This window comes from Salarias fasciatus, chromosome 4 (assembly GCF_902148845.1).
Source record: "Salarias fasciatus chromosome 4, fSalaFa1.1, whole genome shotgun sequence".
In the NCBI taxonomy this organism is placed as follows: Eukaryota; Metazoa; Chordata; class Actinopteri; order Blenniiformes; family Blenniidae; genus Salarias; species Salarias fasciatus.
This window is the reverse complement of record NC_043748.1, coordinates 11179173-11194332: the sequence shown is the minus strand read 5'-3', so window position 1 is coordinate 11194332 and position 15160 is coordinate 11179173. Positions and strand designations below refer to the sequence as shown.

The 15160-nt window shown below is 44.8% G+C and overlaps 3 protein-coding genes across 3 annotated transcripts; 2 read left to right on the top strand and 1 right to left on the bottom strand.

The window, feature by feature from the left end:
• Positions 1–298: 298 nt before the first annotated feature.
• On the top strand, positions 299–7526 carry slc25a17l (solute carrier family 25 member 17-like). The gene is made up of 9 exons (XM_030088697.1): positions 299–567; positions 657–717; positions 4531–4597; positions 4758–4912; positions 5193–5309; positions 5395–5540; positions 5632–5727; positions 5835–5917; positions 6006–7526. The coding sequence occupies exons 1-9, from the start codon at positions 493–495 to the stop codon at positions 6151–6153; spliced, it is 948 nt and encodes a 315-aa protein (XP_029944557.1). The 5' UTR covers positions 299–492; the 3' UTR covers positions 6154–7526.
• On the bottom strand, positions 7509–11103 carry dxo (decapping exoribonuclease). Its single transcript, XM_030088696.1, has 7 exons — positions 11056–11103; positions 9025–9493; positions 8731–8957; positions 8421–8640; positions 8201–8336; positions 8009–8103; positions 7509–7863 (listed from the first exon to the last, which is right to left on the bottom strand). Exons 2-7 carry the CDS (start codon positions 9489–9491, stop codon positions 7728–7730), a joined length of 1281 nt encoding a protein of 426 aa, XP_029944556.1. The 5' UTR covers positions 9492–9493; positions 11056–11103; the 3' UTR covers positions 7509–7727.
• Positions 11104–11198: 95 nt separating this feature from the next.
• On the top strand, positions 11199–13636 carry whr1 (winged helix repair factor 1). The gene is made up of 7 exons (XM_030088699.1): positions 11199–11305; positions 11893–11991; positions 12082–12224; positions 12309–12544; positions 12740–12837; positions 12952–13099; positions 13358–13636. The coding sequence occupies exons 2-7, from the start codon at positions 11895–11897 to the stop codon at positions 13401–13403; spliced, it is 768 nt and encodes a 255-aa protein (XP_029944559.1). The 5' UTR covers positions 11199–11305; positions 11893–11894; the 3' UTR covers positions 13404–13636.
• The last annotated feature ends 1524 nt before the right edge of the window (positions 13637–15160 follow it).

Here is a 15160-nt window from a genome sequence, read left to right as displayed (position 1 = left end):
AGGATTTATACACTAGGCATAAATAAGACACTGGTTCCAGTGTTCTCTCTTTCTTGGTCATTTAAAGTGGACAGTACTCGTTGATGTTTGTATTTTCTGTGTTGAACTATGACCTATGACTAGAAATAAACCCTTCAGTCGCTCATTCAGTCACGCTCTTCCCCTCCAGTCCAGCAGGTGGCAGCACCTCAATCTTCATGGTTTATTTAGAGCGAAGTAGAGTGGAAGCCGGAAGTGCTGTCAACCTTAACCAATCAATGAACACTGGGAGGAAACTTTACTTTACTTTTTTATTTTTTCTCTCTCTCTCTCTCTTCCTGGACGACTTTATGCTTTCTCTGTACTTTGAGAGTTGTCCTGGATATTTGGCCTGTTGCACAACCGCTGTCACAGCTTGAAAAGCCGGACCGACCACCTCCCGTCCTCCTCCTCCTCCTCCTCCTCCTCCTCCCCGGTGCTTCGACTCGCTCCTGCCGGTAAAACCCTGCAGACATGTCCGCGAACGGAGGCGCGCCTGCCGGCGTCCTGTCTTACGAGACGCTGGTTCACGCCGTGGCGGGCGCGATGGTGAGCGAAGACACGCTTTTTTTTGTGTGTGGAGGTATGAGGATGATCATACACGCCTGGATATTAATGACCGGAGTGTTTTCTTTCAGGGGAGCGTGACAGCTATGACCGTCTTCTTCCCGCTGGACACGGCTAAGAGCAGGCTGCAGGGTGAGTCCTCTGTTATCGGTGTCAGTGGAAAGGAGTTTGAGTTGCACCACATCACAAGCTTTCTTTGTGGGGTTTGCACGTTCTCCCTGCGTGTATGTGTGGTTGTGTATCTCTTTGCGTTTGTCCTGATGGCTCCAGTGACCCCTGCACGAGATAAAGCGGTACAGATGATGGGTTGATGGACCTTCTTGTCTTTTCCATTTGTAGTTGTTGTCCATGTTGGATCCATTATGTAAACCTGGTTGTCGGGTAAATATTCAAACAGTTCAGGCAGTATTTTTAAATAATTCCTCTTGCTGACTGTTTAAGTCAGTCAACACATCATTTCGTTGTGTAAATTTGTACAAGCCTAAATTGCACTATAGACTTGGTTTGCACTTATTTCATTGAAGCCCACTGACCTAATCAATAGAGTGTTTACTCCCCAAAGGAGGAGGATGTGTTTTGTAATAAACTGATCAATCACCTTTCAACTTTGCTTCTCAGAAAAAGGTAATAATAATAATAATAATAATGAATTTTATTTGTCATGCACTTTACATTTGTAAAACAAATCTCAAAGTGCTACAATGGAATTTAAAACAACAGTGACGATTAAAAGTAACAAATACAGGCTAAATCATTAAAAACACTCATACTTACACTCATAAAATGCAACAGAAAACAGTAAAATCATTCAAAAGCTTTCAAAAACAAAAACGTTTTCAGGCAAGATTTAAATGAGTCCACCGACTGTGGTGCCCTCAGGTGGATAGGTAGGGCATTCCACAGTCGGGGTGCTGCAGCCTGAAAAGCCCTGTCCCCCATGGAACATAGTTTGGTTTTGGGGACCTTCAGCAAATTGATGTTGGCGGAGCGGAGGCGTCTGGTCGGGTCATGTGGAGAGAGAAGTTCTTTAAGGTACACTGGTGCACTACCATAGACACACTGATGGGTCAGGAGGCAGATTTTGTATTCCAGCCTGAACCTAACCGGGAGCCAGTGAAGGTTATGGAGAATGGGAGTGATATGGTGTCTTTTTGGCACCCTCATCAGGATCCTGGCAGCACAGTTCTGGATCGACTGAAGCCGTTGAAGGCTTCTTCCAGAGATCCCGATGAGGAGTGCATTGCAGTAGTCCAGCCTGGAGGAGACAAAAGCATGGACCAGCTTCTCAGCAGCGGGGAGGGAGAGGGAGGGGCGTAGTTTGGAGATGTTCCGGAGGTGAAAAAATGAGGTCTTACAGATGTGTTGGATATGGAGGTCAAAGGAGAGGGTGGGGTCAAAACGGACACCCAGGTTGGTAACGGCAGTTGTTGGGTTGATTGTGTGACCGGCAAATGATAGAACTGTGGAAGGGGAGGACTTGAGTTGATGTGGAGTTCCAATTAATAGAAATTCAGTTTTGGAGCTGTTGAGCTGGAGAAAATTGTCATTCATCCATGCTTTAGTCTCCTCCAGGCAGGCGGTGAGTGATTGAATAGAGAGGGAGGAGGTCCGGTCCAGCCTGACATAGAGCTGAGTATCATCAGCATAGCAATGGTAGGAGACTCCATGCCTGCTGATGATGTGGCCCAAAGGGAGCATGTAGATGGAAAACAGGCTGGGTCCCAGCACTGACCCCTGGGGAACCCCACAGGTGACAGCGTGGGACCTCGACCTGGCTTCCCCAAGGGCCACATACTCAGCCCTACCAGTCAGGTAGGACCGGAACCACTGGAGCGCTGTATCAGAAAGACCAATGAAATGCTGGAGTCTGTGGAGGAGGATGGAGTGGTCAACAGTGTCGAAGGCGGCTGAGAGGTCCAGGAGTAACAGGAGTGAAGGAGAGCCCTGGTCAGAGGCCACCAGCAAGTCATTGGTGACCCTGACCAGAGCTGTCTCAGTGCTGTGAGCTGAACGGAAACCGGATTGGAATTTGTCATACAGATAAGAGGACTGGAGGTGTGTGTGAATTTGTGAGGAGACTACTTTTTCAATGATTTTTGACAGGAAGGGAAGATTGGAAATGGGCCGGTAATTTGATGTTTTTTCAGGGTCAAGGGAAGGTTTTTTGAGAAGTGGTTTAATTATTGCAGTTTTCAATGACTGTGGCAGGTGACCGTGTTGCAGGGAGTGATTGATGATAGTTGTGATTAGGGGGCTCAGTGTAGAAACATGGGATTTGATCAGGGATGTGGGAAGTGGATCCAGGTGACAGGTGGAGGGCCTCATCTTGCGAATGACGTTCTCCACCTGTCTGTCTGTAACAGGGGAAAACTGGGAAAATTTGGAAGCTGGAGTGGGAGGTGTGGAGTTAGGAGAACTGGAGGGCAGGAGAGCAGAACGAATGTTATCAATCTTGGATATGAATGTATCCAAAAAAGCATCACATTGTTCATTATTGTTTGTTTTTTGTGTAAGAGGTTGTGGTGCGAGGAGTTTGTTTACAGTTTTAAACAGTTGTTTAGAGTTTCCCGGGTTATTGTTAATGATGTTTGAGTAATATTCAGAGCGAGCAAGACTGAGGGCTTTGGAATATGATTTTTGATGTCAGCGTTTTGACTAAAGGTCTTTAGTCCTGGTCACTCGCTGTGTTCGTGGTATCGTCATTTGTTTATTTTACAGTCTGATTGAATTTGCTCCAGTTGAGAGATCAGATTATACTGTTTATGTGAGCAGGTTGTGTGGGTTTATATGCACCAGGATTATCTTCATTCAGTGGCTCAGTTGGTTGAACAGGTTGCCGTTTTTTATCCCCAATCTCTCCCTTTCCTGTCCTCAAGTCGAAGTGTCCTTGAGCAGAACGCTGAGCAGCTCCCAGAGGATGAATTGAGGCAGTCCACACCTTTGTTGTGTATGTTGTTTACTTGAGCAATGAAAAGGTTCTAGCAGTGTTTACTAATTTACCATGATTTTGTAATCTGGTCAAATGGAAAAACGGCACCAGAGACACTTTCTTCTTGTTCAGCGTCTGATCAGAAAGAGATGGGAATATGATGAAGAGGTGTAACATCCACTGATCAGATGTCTTCTTGCTGGATTTTCCCAAATCACTGCCCCGCCCCCGTGGTCACTTTATGTAACAGACGGGATGAAACTTCAGATGTGAGAAACTATGTAGATGCTGATTTGATAATACAAATTGATAGCGGCAATTTTAGATTAGTGTTTAATCATTCAGTTGGTGATTGACCAGCACACGTGAATGTTATGTAAAGACAGTTCGATCGCAAATCATTGATAAAGTTACCTCTCTGAGAGCTGGTGGCTGCTTGAGGACCACATTTAGGCCACACGCACATGGCAGTGTTGTTCTTCATGGCTTGTACATTAGTCTTAATGCTAAAAGAAAAGACTTTTTAGCCAAGACAGAGTGAATAAACAGCGTGGAGAAAAAAAACCCACTGGCTTATCTTTTATTGTACGGTCGGTATAGACTCTGAAACCATGTAAAGATAAAGTAAAATAAATCTTGCAGGACAGTGTAGGGGGTGTTTTTATTTTTTCACTATTGAGCCCATTAATTTCAATAATTTCCCTTTGGCCTACATTTATGTTCACAAGCTCACTCTCACTAACGCCACATTAAATGATGCCTCTTTTCTATAGTTTAGTGTCTCCTATTGTGTACTATAGCAATACACAGTGTTGATTGCAATAATATGACCATTGTATTAAATTGTTTTACTACCCCCATAAGTCAGGCAGCTCATTCTTCACATGCAAAAGCTCAATTTCAACCCACAATAATATATATCTTTGCTTTGAAATCAAAGGGGTTGAATTAAATGTACATGCACAGACAAAGCGATGTGTCCGATCGGCCTCATCTAACCTCTGTGTGTCTCGCAGTGGACGAGAAACGGAAGTCGAAGTCCACCCACATCATACTGGCTGAGATTGTGAAGGAGGAAGGCCTGTAAGTACAGTCTGGGAGCATAATATTCCTGCTGCGTTGAAAGATAAAGTAATTATCTACTTTTCTGGTTTCGTGAATCAGAAATTGGAATGTGGTCATTGTTTCACCAGACCTTTGCAGTTATCGGCTCACTGACATGACTCTCCTCTCTGTCTCCCAGTCTGTCTCTGTACAGAGGCTGGTTCCCCGTCATCTCCAGCCTCTGCTGCTCCAACTTCGTTTACTTCTACACCTTCAACACACTGAAGAAGTTGACGGTATCTGGTCCAGGGAAGTCCAGACCCGGCAAAGACCTGCTGATGGGGATCGTGTCAGGTCAGCGCAGACTGGAAAACTGATCATTCCTGGTTATCTAATGGACACAGTGTTCAGTGGATGATTTAAGGATGCCCTGATATCTTTAATGATTTGGTCAACAGATGCTTAAACTTTCATCGCCTTTTTTTTTTCTTTTTCTCCAAATTTTGTTACTGACGCCTGTGAAAGAATTTAAAACTGTTCTGTTTTGCTTGTTCAGAGGTCAAAAACCTCCCCGGGCGATAAGGACTCATTCTATATGCGGCGAGGCGAAGCTGAGCCTGTGCTGTTTGTGCAGGTGTGGTGAACGTGATCCTCACCACTCCCATGTGGGTGGTCAACACGCGGCTGAAGCTGCAGGGGGTGAAGTTCAGGAACGAGGAGCTTCACCAGACGCAGTACCGAGGCATGTTTGGTATGTGGATACTTCCGATGGGCTTTCTTGTTGTGGGGTGCGCCGCGTTTGAAGACTTGCTGAGTCCGTGTGGTTCCCCTCGCAGACGCCTTCTCGCAGATCATCGCCAACGAGGGGGTGGGAACGCTGTGGAGCAGCACTCTGCCCTCGCTCATCCTCGTCCTCAACCCGGCGGTGCAGTTCATGTTTTATGAGGGCATGAAGAGGCGAGCGGGCAAGGGGGGGAGGAAGGTGAGAGGACAGAGGACACAATTGAAAGATGTTTAAATAAAAAAAAAAGAAAAGAAAAGGTATAAGTGTGTTCAATGTTGTGCGACCGCAGATATCTTCAGCAGAGATCTTTGTCATCGGAGCCATCGCCAAGGCCGTGGCGACCACTGCCACGTATCCTCTGCAGACAGTTCAGGCCATCCTCAGGGTGAGCGCCTCTTCACGCAAACTCATCCTAAACTAAACCATCAGAAACACATCAGTGAGCTACATGCTAAGCTAATCTCACCCTCACCTGGTTTTTTCTCTCGCCAGTTCGGCCAGTACCGGGGCGAGGAGAACAGCGGCGTGCTCGGAGGCCTCTCCAACATCTTCTTCCTGCTCATGGACAGAATCAAGTGAGTGCAGCTCGGCGACACGAACGCCACGTGTACTGCGAACGCGTGGCGGCGCTCACTGACGCGCACCCGGCTCTGTTTCTTCCAGGAGGAATGGCTTCCTCGGTCTGTACAAAGGCCTGGAGGCCAAGCTGCTGCAGACGGTACTGACGGCCGCCCTCATGTTTGTGGTGTACGAGAAGATCACCGCTGTTACCTTCAAAGCCATGGGCCTGAACAAGAAACTCAAACGCTGAGAAAGCACACTTTAACGCGGAGCAGCATTGTTGCGCTCATCAGTAGGTCTGATCGGTGCCTAACGATGAATTATTTGTGCTCGGAGTTGCGTCAGCGACGTGCACATTGCATTAAGAGATAGGACTGGTGGCCTTTAGGGCCACAGATTGCCTGATTTCCTCAAAATTACTGTAAACCATGACCAATGAAGTGCTCATTGTAGCGTTCAACCTCTTCTACGTGTGCAGATTTTTCTACACCCGTAAATGTCTGTTAATATTGTTAATTTGTTGAGTCACAAAGCAGATTGTTCCTACAATCTGTTGACCTCCTGTAGAACAGGTCGTTCTTCCCTCGCGGTGTCACGGAAAAATGAATGTTGAGCGACATTCATTTGCAGTCATTTAAAAAAAAGAAAGTTTGTAACATTGAAACCTGGGACAGTTTTTAAATATTTTGATTGAAAATGATCACTGTTCACTGTTTGTCACTGTCTGTGTTCATGTGACAGTTTGAAGCACTTCATCACTGCTGCAGCGACAAAAACTCTCTTCCATTTACTTTTCTTTCTCTTCTCTTGTGTTTATAACCGCTTTCATATCCCGGCACACGACCGCCACCTAATTCACAACTGAGTCGACTAAAGGCGTCGTGATCAGGATGACCGTGTGCAAAATCTGGACCAGCTGTTTCATGTCAGAATAATGTTCATCGTCTTGTTGAAATTATAAAGAACAAAAAGCCAAGAATACATGGGTGAAGAATTTTAACTGCCACGTTAAATCGATCGTTTCCATTGGAATTTGCTTGTAAAATAGTTAAAAACTTAACAGTTTGAGAGTAAAGGTGACACGTGTGCAAACATTGCAGTCGGTATTAAGTGCCTCTAATTGTATGTGAACTGACACAAACATCTAATGCAGAGTTCTTTCTACTATATTTATTATTGTGGGTCAGTCGCAGCTACACGTGACTGATTAACTGCAGTTCATCCAGCTTGAATTGTAATCATCGTGGAGGTGCCGGCAGCCTTTGGACTGTTCATTGTACTTGTCTGCTGTGGCCTGGTATGAAGTGACTGTTTGTTTGCCCGAATCGCACATTTACCAGGTTTTGTTGCTCTGGAAGCTGGTCAGTGTGTCTCGCTTAGTTATATAACATCTCAGCGCATCACTTGTTTTATGACAACTGGTATTAATTTCCAAAGTGGATTTTGACTTGTTTACATAAAATACTTTGCTACTTATCTCCTAATATCGAATGGTTTATATTCTGTTCATTCATTTACTGCTATTTTTGACAGAATCATTTTGTAATTTTGTTTAAATTAGCAATAACTCTGTTTTTGAGGTTTGAATTAATGTGATAACCAGGGAACAATAAAATCTAAGAACATTGACAGGGTTGTAACGGCCCCCTTTATTTAAAACAACATGCTGTGTTGAAATTATGTCGTATTACAGATAAAATCTCCACGGAGGATCCCGGATTAGAGTTCACTGTCACTCTGAAACTGGAGACGCATCAAGAGTCAATTTTTCCTTTTTCTGAAAATCCGTCTTCTGTCGTCGAACTTGAGCGTTCAGGTTGTGGATCACGACAGGTGGTGAGAGTCTGGTCGCCTGGTGATCTCCTCAATGTACCACTGCGGCAGGAAGGAATACTGAGAGTCTCTGTGAACGGAGTAGGTCACGTCTTTGTACGGCTCCCAGGAGAACAGGTACACCACACTGGAACAGAAACAATCATCGATGTTTCAATGATGCCCAACTGAGAACAGAATTTAAAGATTTGCTATTGACTTGACACCGGCTCGATCATGACAGAAAGGGTGCCGTTCGCTAGAAGTTGAGAACATGACGTGTTTCGACTCACCGATGAGAGTCTTCGGTCGCGATACGCTTCACGAAGGACAGGAATTCGCAGCAGAAGTTCATACACACTGTCGGCTTCCAGCAGTTGTATTCGTTCTATCAAAGAGACAAACACGCTCAGTTTCTCCCAAATAGCTGCCAGCATAAACACACAAAAAAAAAAAATCAGCATTTATTGATACAAAAACCGTACCTTGATTAGATGGGAAATCTTGGAGATGTGAAAAGTCTCTACGGAAACGACAACTCCTTCATGATCCCGGAAGCCGGCCACGACCCGAGGCACCCCGGGGAGGAAAGACTGAGCCCACCACTTCAGCAGTTTGAACCTGAGGAGCAGCAGGAGGATCATCAGCTTCTGATGACGACACACGGAGGAGCTGAACAACCCGCCGACTCGGCGCTTCGGCTACCGGTGGAGGTTGCTGCGCTGTTTGGGCGTGCAGATCTCCGCGGAGGTCTTCAGCTCCACGTAACAGGCGGGAGGGGGAGGGGCCTCGGGGTCTTTCTCCCGGCAGTCCACTTCACCAGAGAACAGGAGCCTGTGGTCGGCCAGCCGGGTCTGCACCACCGTGCAGAAGGCCTCGTTGGTGTTAACCACCCCGCCGGGGTCAGGCAAAGCGTGGACGGTATCTACAGGGACGGAGGGAGGTGGAGCGTTCCACATTTTATGAGCATCACATGATGAAGGATGAAGACCTGCTTGAAAACACTCCCACCTACCTGCACATGTGTATTGCTCAAACTTGTACCCCCAGTACATCATCTCCTCGTGCCGCTCCGTGCGGTTCTCCCGCTCCCTGCGAGCCGATTCCGTTTCCACCTCGCTGATGTAAAGCGTTCCCCCGAACCGGGTGACCGCCAGCATCCAGCCCTCCCTCGTCTCGTACGGAGTGGTCAGCAGCTTGGTGAGGTGGCCCCTCCACGTCACAAAGTCCACATCTAAAGCACTGGAAAGAGCACGGGTCGATCAAATTTACAATAAGCAGAGGAGAACATCGGTGAGTGTTGACTTACCTCGATGAGGCTGAAGGCACCTTGGACTTCAGCTTCGACCTGTTCGCTATGACCCAGCGAAGAATGTGGTCCAGTTTCTCCTTCACGCTGTCGTCTCTCTTTATGAAGCGGTCTCTGTATCCGTCTCTCAGGTCAAAGTGGGGATTCCTGTCGGGCTCCACGTAGTATCTCATCTGCCTGCCGTCATTGAAGAACCTCCGCTCGGAGTCCAGGGAAAAACATCCCACTTCAACGGGCTGCTTGTAAACGGGAAAGTCTCTTTCGTAAAGCTCCCTTCTGGTGCTCAAAGACTGAGAGCTCGGTGTGCCTTGTCCCGACGTCCACCCAGACTGATGGTGCTGGTGGTTATGTGGTCTGAAGCTTTTATTTTCATGGTAACTTCCACCAGGGTCGTCTCTTCCTCTCTTGTAGGAGGACTGCCGGCTGTGGTAGCTGGAGGTGGGGCTGCGTGATCTGTGGCGGTCCATTCCTGAAAGATATCAGTCAGTGAGGATGACTATTCACACCTTTGCTTAAATATCAATTTGAGTAGTAAAAAAAAAAAACTTATGAAAGTAATGTTTTGGTTGTTTGGTTAATTGCTATACCGTTAGCTGCCCATCAAGGCTGACACAGCCTTTTACTCTTCAAGCCACACTCAATGGATGGATGAACTCTGAAACATTCTGAAAGTATTTTTAAAAGGAGCTATTGCAATCAGCTAAAAAGCCTGACTAAACCATAACTGAGGAGTGTGCTGTGAATATACTCAGTCGCCTGTGTTGACTGTTAAGTGGCAAGTGACATTCTTGTCTTTGTGATCCAGTGACTAGTGTGCTTGTATGTAATTTTTGCTCATTACAAAAACTGATGGATGTATTAAAAAAGTATATAACTCAAGCTCATCAAGTTCATCCTAAATCTACAGGATCTGCTGCAGAATGATCAAAAGTGCAATGCCTCCCTTTATACACCTTATTTGTGATCGTTAAGTTGACAATTTAGTAGTCATCCACGCACAAGTGCCTTTTTAAAAATGATAACATTTGTAGTTATGTGCTTGGTCTCGTAGTGTATGACTGTGAAGTCTGTGATCATTCTCAGTTTATAGTAATTGTTGTTGTTGACAGTTTTTTATTGATGTTGGTCGTGGCATGTAGCCGTTGGCCTAGTCATTACAGTGACTACAGAGGAAATGAACAAAATTGGACATTGTCACGAAAGTTTGACAAGTACGTCTTGAAAGCACCTAAGGCAGCATGGTGCACACAACACAGTTTGTTGGCAAAATGTTCAATATTGCAACACAGAGAGAAAACGGAGACCTTCGGTAAAGCTCAGAACTGACACCAGTATGACAGAATTGACAATCAAGTTCACAATAATGTCTCCTGAGATCATAAGTATTCTGTCGCAGAACAGGAGCAAAGTTCAACATGGGCCGTGGAGCATTCTTAGTTAACAGTATTTAGCAACAGGATTTAGAGAAAGGCATAAAGGCATTCGTGAAGGAAATGCCCTTTGGCCTTAGCTGTGGGCGACACTTTGAGATGAACAAAGTTGTTGTTTTAGAAGAGTTAAACATCAGTCCCCAACTAGCAGCCCAGCGTGATGCATGTATTAAAACAATGTTCAGGTATGTAGCAGCAGTCACTGGGTCTTCGTGGGATACGGAAAACAAAGTGTCATCTGCATATGCAGCAGAACAAATAGAATTTTTTCTGCCCATTTCTCGAAGATCAGTTGCAAGACGGTCAACAGTCACAAGCAAATTATTAATAAAGATCAGAAATTCATCTGCTGTGATCAAATTCTCCCTTTTCGATAATCTTTGATGAGCATTTCCATACATATGTGCAAACTTAACTTAATGTAGCTCCATTTAATTCAGATTTTGATTCACTGCGCGCAGGGCAGGCATGTTCAAACTGTATAAAAACATTGCAACTTCAAGTTGTCTTGAATTCGGTAAAAAAAAAAACAGATTTAGTCGTACACTGCAAGATGTTAAGTATTAGCCCCATTAAAAGGTGAAAAATCAACATTACGAACCGGAATGTTTGTCTCTCGTTGGTCAAGGCAGCTCACTAGCAATACACGCTAACAACAAACGTGAAGCTACTTCCGGGTGTAGTTCCTCCTCCACGCCTCTACGCGGCGCCCGAGACGCGTCTTAAGATCAATAAAATAAATAAGCTTTAAACCACAAATCAGCTGCTCATTGTGGCTGTGAGGTGGACGTGTGAGGCTGAGTGGATCCAAAACGATGAGAAACCCACCAGTTCTTCACAGATATCATCAGGTAGGAGCGGGTTTTGAAGAGCTTGGTCACGAACTACATGACGCTAGCTCGGGAAGTAGTGAAGTGAAATCAAACTGGTGAGTTGATTTAAATGGGAGCTTTAGGATGGTGTTGCCGGTTTCGAATTAGGTGGTTTCCTTATTAACTGGTGACCGACTTCCTTTAGAGTCAATGCTTGTAGTAATAGTAACAGCAGATATTAAAAACTAGACCGAAATCCGTAGCGGTCCTGGTGAACGACCGCTACGGATCCCGGTGTGTATTTTTAAGCATTTGCTGTGTTGGTACTGCTGGAGGAAGCCGGTCACCAGTTAACAAGGAAACCAGTTAGTTCGAAACACCTGACAACATCCTGAAGCTCGATTTAAATCACTATGTACAATGGCTTATACTGTTTACCTACAGGTAGGCAACTACTGCCAGATGTCCACATTTTATTGAGCTTGTAAAAATAACAGAAGACTGCAATCCAAACTAAATCATCAAGCCGGAAACACATCCATGTTTCCTACTGCTGTCACATGCTTATATCATGCTTACATTTTATGATGCTGGTTATTTATTGACAACCTTTATCTGTCGTCCAGTAATGAACAGGAAACGGGCCCTGGTTTCAGACACTTTCATGGTGAAAAAAAGAAAAAATGGCACAGAGACATTTGGAGCTTTGGAGGGAGAGGGTTCAGGTAACTGCAAAAACAAAAACCAAAAAGCCTGTCAGAGTTTTTAAAGAAAAATCAAAGTCACATTAGATGCTCATGTCTTTATTTTTAAAGGATCACCTGATGTCAAATCCAGCCTGGAGTACCTCATGACGCTGTTTCCCAGAAAGCTCTTTAATGACGCTTTGCCACAAATTGTACTCAAGCATCAGCTGTACAGCATCCATAACGACAAGACTCTGGTGGACAAGGAGGTGGTGAGTCAGCGCTGGGAAGCATCGCGCTCACATTTTCACAGTGTGAATGTGATCCTCTGTATTTACCTTTTTTTTTGTACACAGAACAAACTGCGTGAAGAAGGAGCCCTGCTGATGTTCCAGCTGGGGTTTGACACGGAGGCCTTCGGACTGATTTTTACTTCGGACTATAAGACCAAAGTACTGGCTGGGCAGGAGGGCAAAGCCACGCAGGCAACGGTGGAGAGGTTCTTGGAGAAAGTGGTCTCCTTCTGCACAGATCTCAGCTTCACTAAAGACAAGATGCTCAGAGAGTTCCTCTTCACAGACTCTGAGATAACGTAAGAAAGAAAGCTCTTTAAAGCGTCCTTGATTGTATTTTTGCAGCCAAAGTCAAGTTTACTTTCACAGTAAATCACAAGATCTATGAGGAGAACCTCATGTCACTCGTAATCCAAGGAAATAACTGTTCTGTGTTGTAGGGGTTTGACACCAGACACTTTCAAAGATCAGCATGTTATTTTCTCTCCACCTAGGCAGCTGGTGAAGTCCGGGGTGCTGACGGTGAGGGACGCCGGCAGCTGGTGGCTTTCCATCCCCAACTCTGGCAAATTCACAAAGTACTTCATAAAAGGTTGTGTTTTTTTTTGTGCACAACGGTGCTTCGCTTAATTCTCTCGCATTTTTTTGCGAGATATTTGACAGCGTCGCGTTAACGACGGGTCTGTTTCTAACGTTTTCTTTCCAGGTCGTAAAGCGGTGCTCGGCATGGTGAAGAAGTCCAAATATAGTGAAGTCCTGAAGGCAGAGATAGAAGAACGGAAAACAAACTCACAAGTGAAATTCCACATGAAATACCACATCCACGATATCGTCGGTGCAGAGCTGGTAGAAAGGTAATCTTTGTGTTCAGAAGGATGTTTTTGTGGTTCACAATTTGCCTTTGTCAAGTGAGAAGACCTGGCGCTACATTTTTTTTTTTTAAATAGTCATCCTGCCCCTGCCCCCCTGACATCCATAGTTTAACAGAGGAAGAATGTTTCCTACATGGATTTATTGAGACAGCCGAGGATTCAATGGACTTTTTGCTCAAAAATATGCCTCACGTGTACATTAAGCTGTCTCACTAAACCCCTCCCTCTATTTCTCTTCAGCATACCTACAACTTCTGGGACGTTGCTGCGATTTGTGGATTCCTGAGTTGCATTGAGGCGAACGTCAGCCAGAAAGTGCCCGAAGATGAGATAAGACAAGATGGACAGAGATTGAGAGAAGTATCTGTGTGACGACCTGGCGATCTCAATGTGAAACCTGAGTTACTCTGGCTTCTGTGCCAAATGTTACAAAATCCTTGTGGGTTGATGAATTGTCAATTTTTTTGACACGACTATGTGAGGTTTTTGTTAAAACTGTAATAAAAATGTTAAGTGTTTCTTCAGAAATTGCTTCTTTTTGCTGATGTGAGATGGCTTTTTATCTTGACAGCCTTGAAATCAGTGTTTTACATGCAGATGATGGAAAAACTGAAGGATCACATTAATGTGAAAGCCTCTGCAGCGATCAGAGAAGATCTTCTAATCATGGGTCACCAGGCTGCACAATATGCATGAAGACCACAGGTTTGAGTCCAGGTTGGGGGTGGATTTCATCCGTGTGCGTTTATTCTCCTCTGGGCAAACATGCAGGCATTAATTTCCGTCTTACCTCTCCGATGGCCCGGTGACCTGTTTAACCATAATCAGCATGACCATGGCAACATCTGGCAGCACTATCAACATGGCCTGCCTTCTATAAAACACTGTGTGCATATAATTATCTTCAAACAAGCAGCGGGGGCATCATTTTAAAAGATAACAGTTCTGACTCTACATATCAGACATTTCACGAGGGGGAAAAAAACAGGTGGAGTAAGAGTCGATTTTACAGGAATTTATTGGCTTTTTCAAAAAGTGACAATAGCTTTTACCCATAAAACTAAAGAGTCACAACATTGGCTTGAATTAAAGCACAGCTTGATGTCTGAATACAATACAGATGAGCAACATGTACTTAACCCCTGATCTAGTAGTTCAAATACACTTTTTTTTTCCTGTAAATAGGCAAAAAATATAATTGTAGCAATTCTAATCTTAGTTTTCAGTATATGATGCACATACATGCTGTCAGCATTAATTACAAAAAGCTAGGCTTGTAGGGAGATTAAGGTAGCGTTAACTGTAGAGGTAATAAAACAAAAGGATATTCATAGTGTTAGTTAAACAATACAGTGAGTGAGTGTAACTTCTGTGAAGAAAGATACAAAATAAGTCAGATCACATGATTATAACAAAAAGATGAGTACACTGTATACTACATCGTGACCGACAGCAGCTCTGGTACTGTTAGCAGGCGCTGATGCTCTTCTGTAGTGACGCTGCTCAGCCAGTAGTGACGCTGTTCGGAAAATAAACATGTGCTGCACAATAGGTTTCTGATAAATGCCCACAGAGCATTGGAGGTGCTCTCGTTCCCCGTCGTAAAGAAAAAAAAAAAAAAAAAAAGCAAAACGAAACACCTCAACGTTTCTCTTCTCGCAGCTCAGACACGTCTCGAGAGACATCACAAAGACGAGAGAGAAATACGGTGGATCGACGGGTCCGATTGGAGTCAGATGTGGACAATACTGGAGTGTTTGGATTTCTACGGGAATAATAGCACTGTCGGTATCAGCAGACCTTTTCTTTTCTTTTTTTTAACCCCCGCCCAAGTCTGGATTTTCTGAACTTTTTAGTTGTCGTTCAAAGCAAAACAATGAATTTACAAGAACCACACTGGCTACTGGCAAACAGGGCGAACGGACAGCCGTCTGAGGCCCGAGGAACGTCACAGATGGTTACTCCGACTCGACACAACCGTCTTCACCAAGACAAAGTGAAACTATGAATACGCCACCGATCGGAAACTGTCGAGTTGGGGGT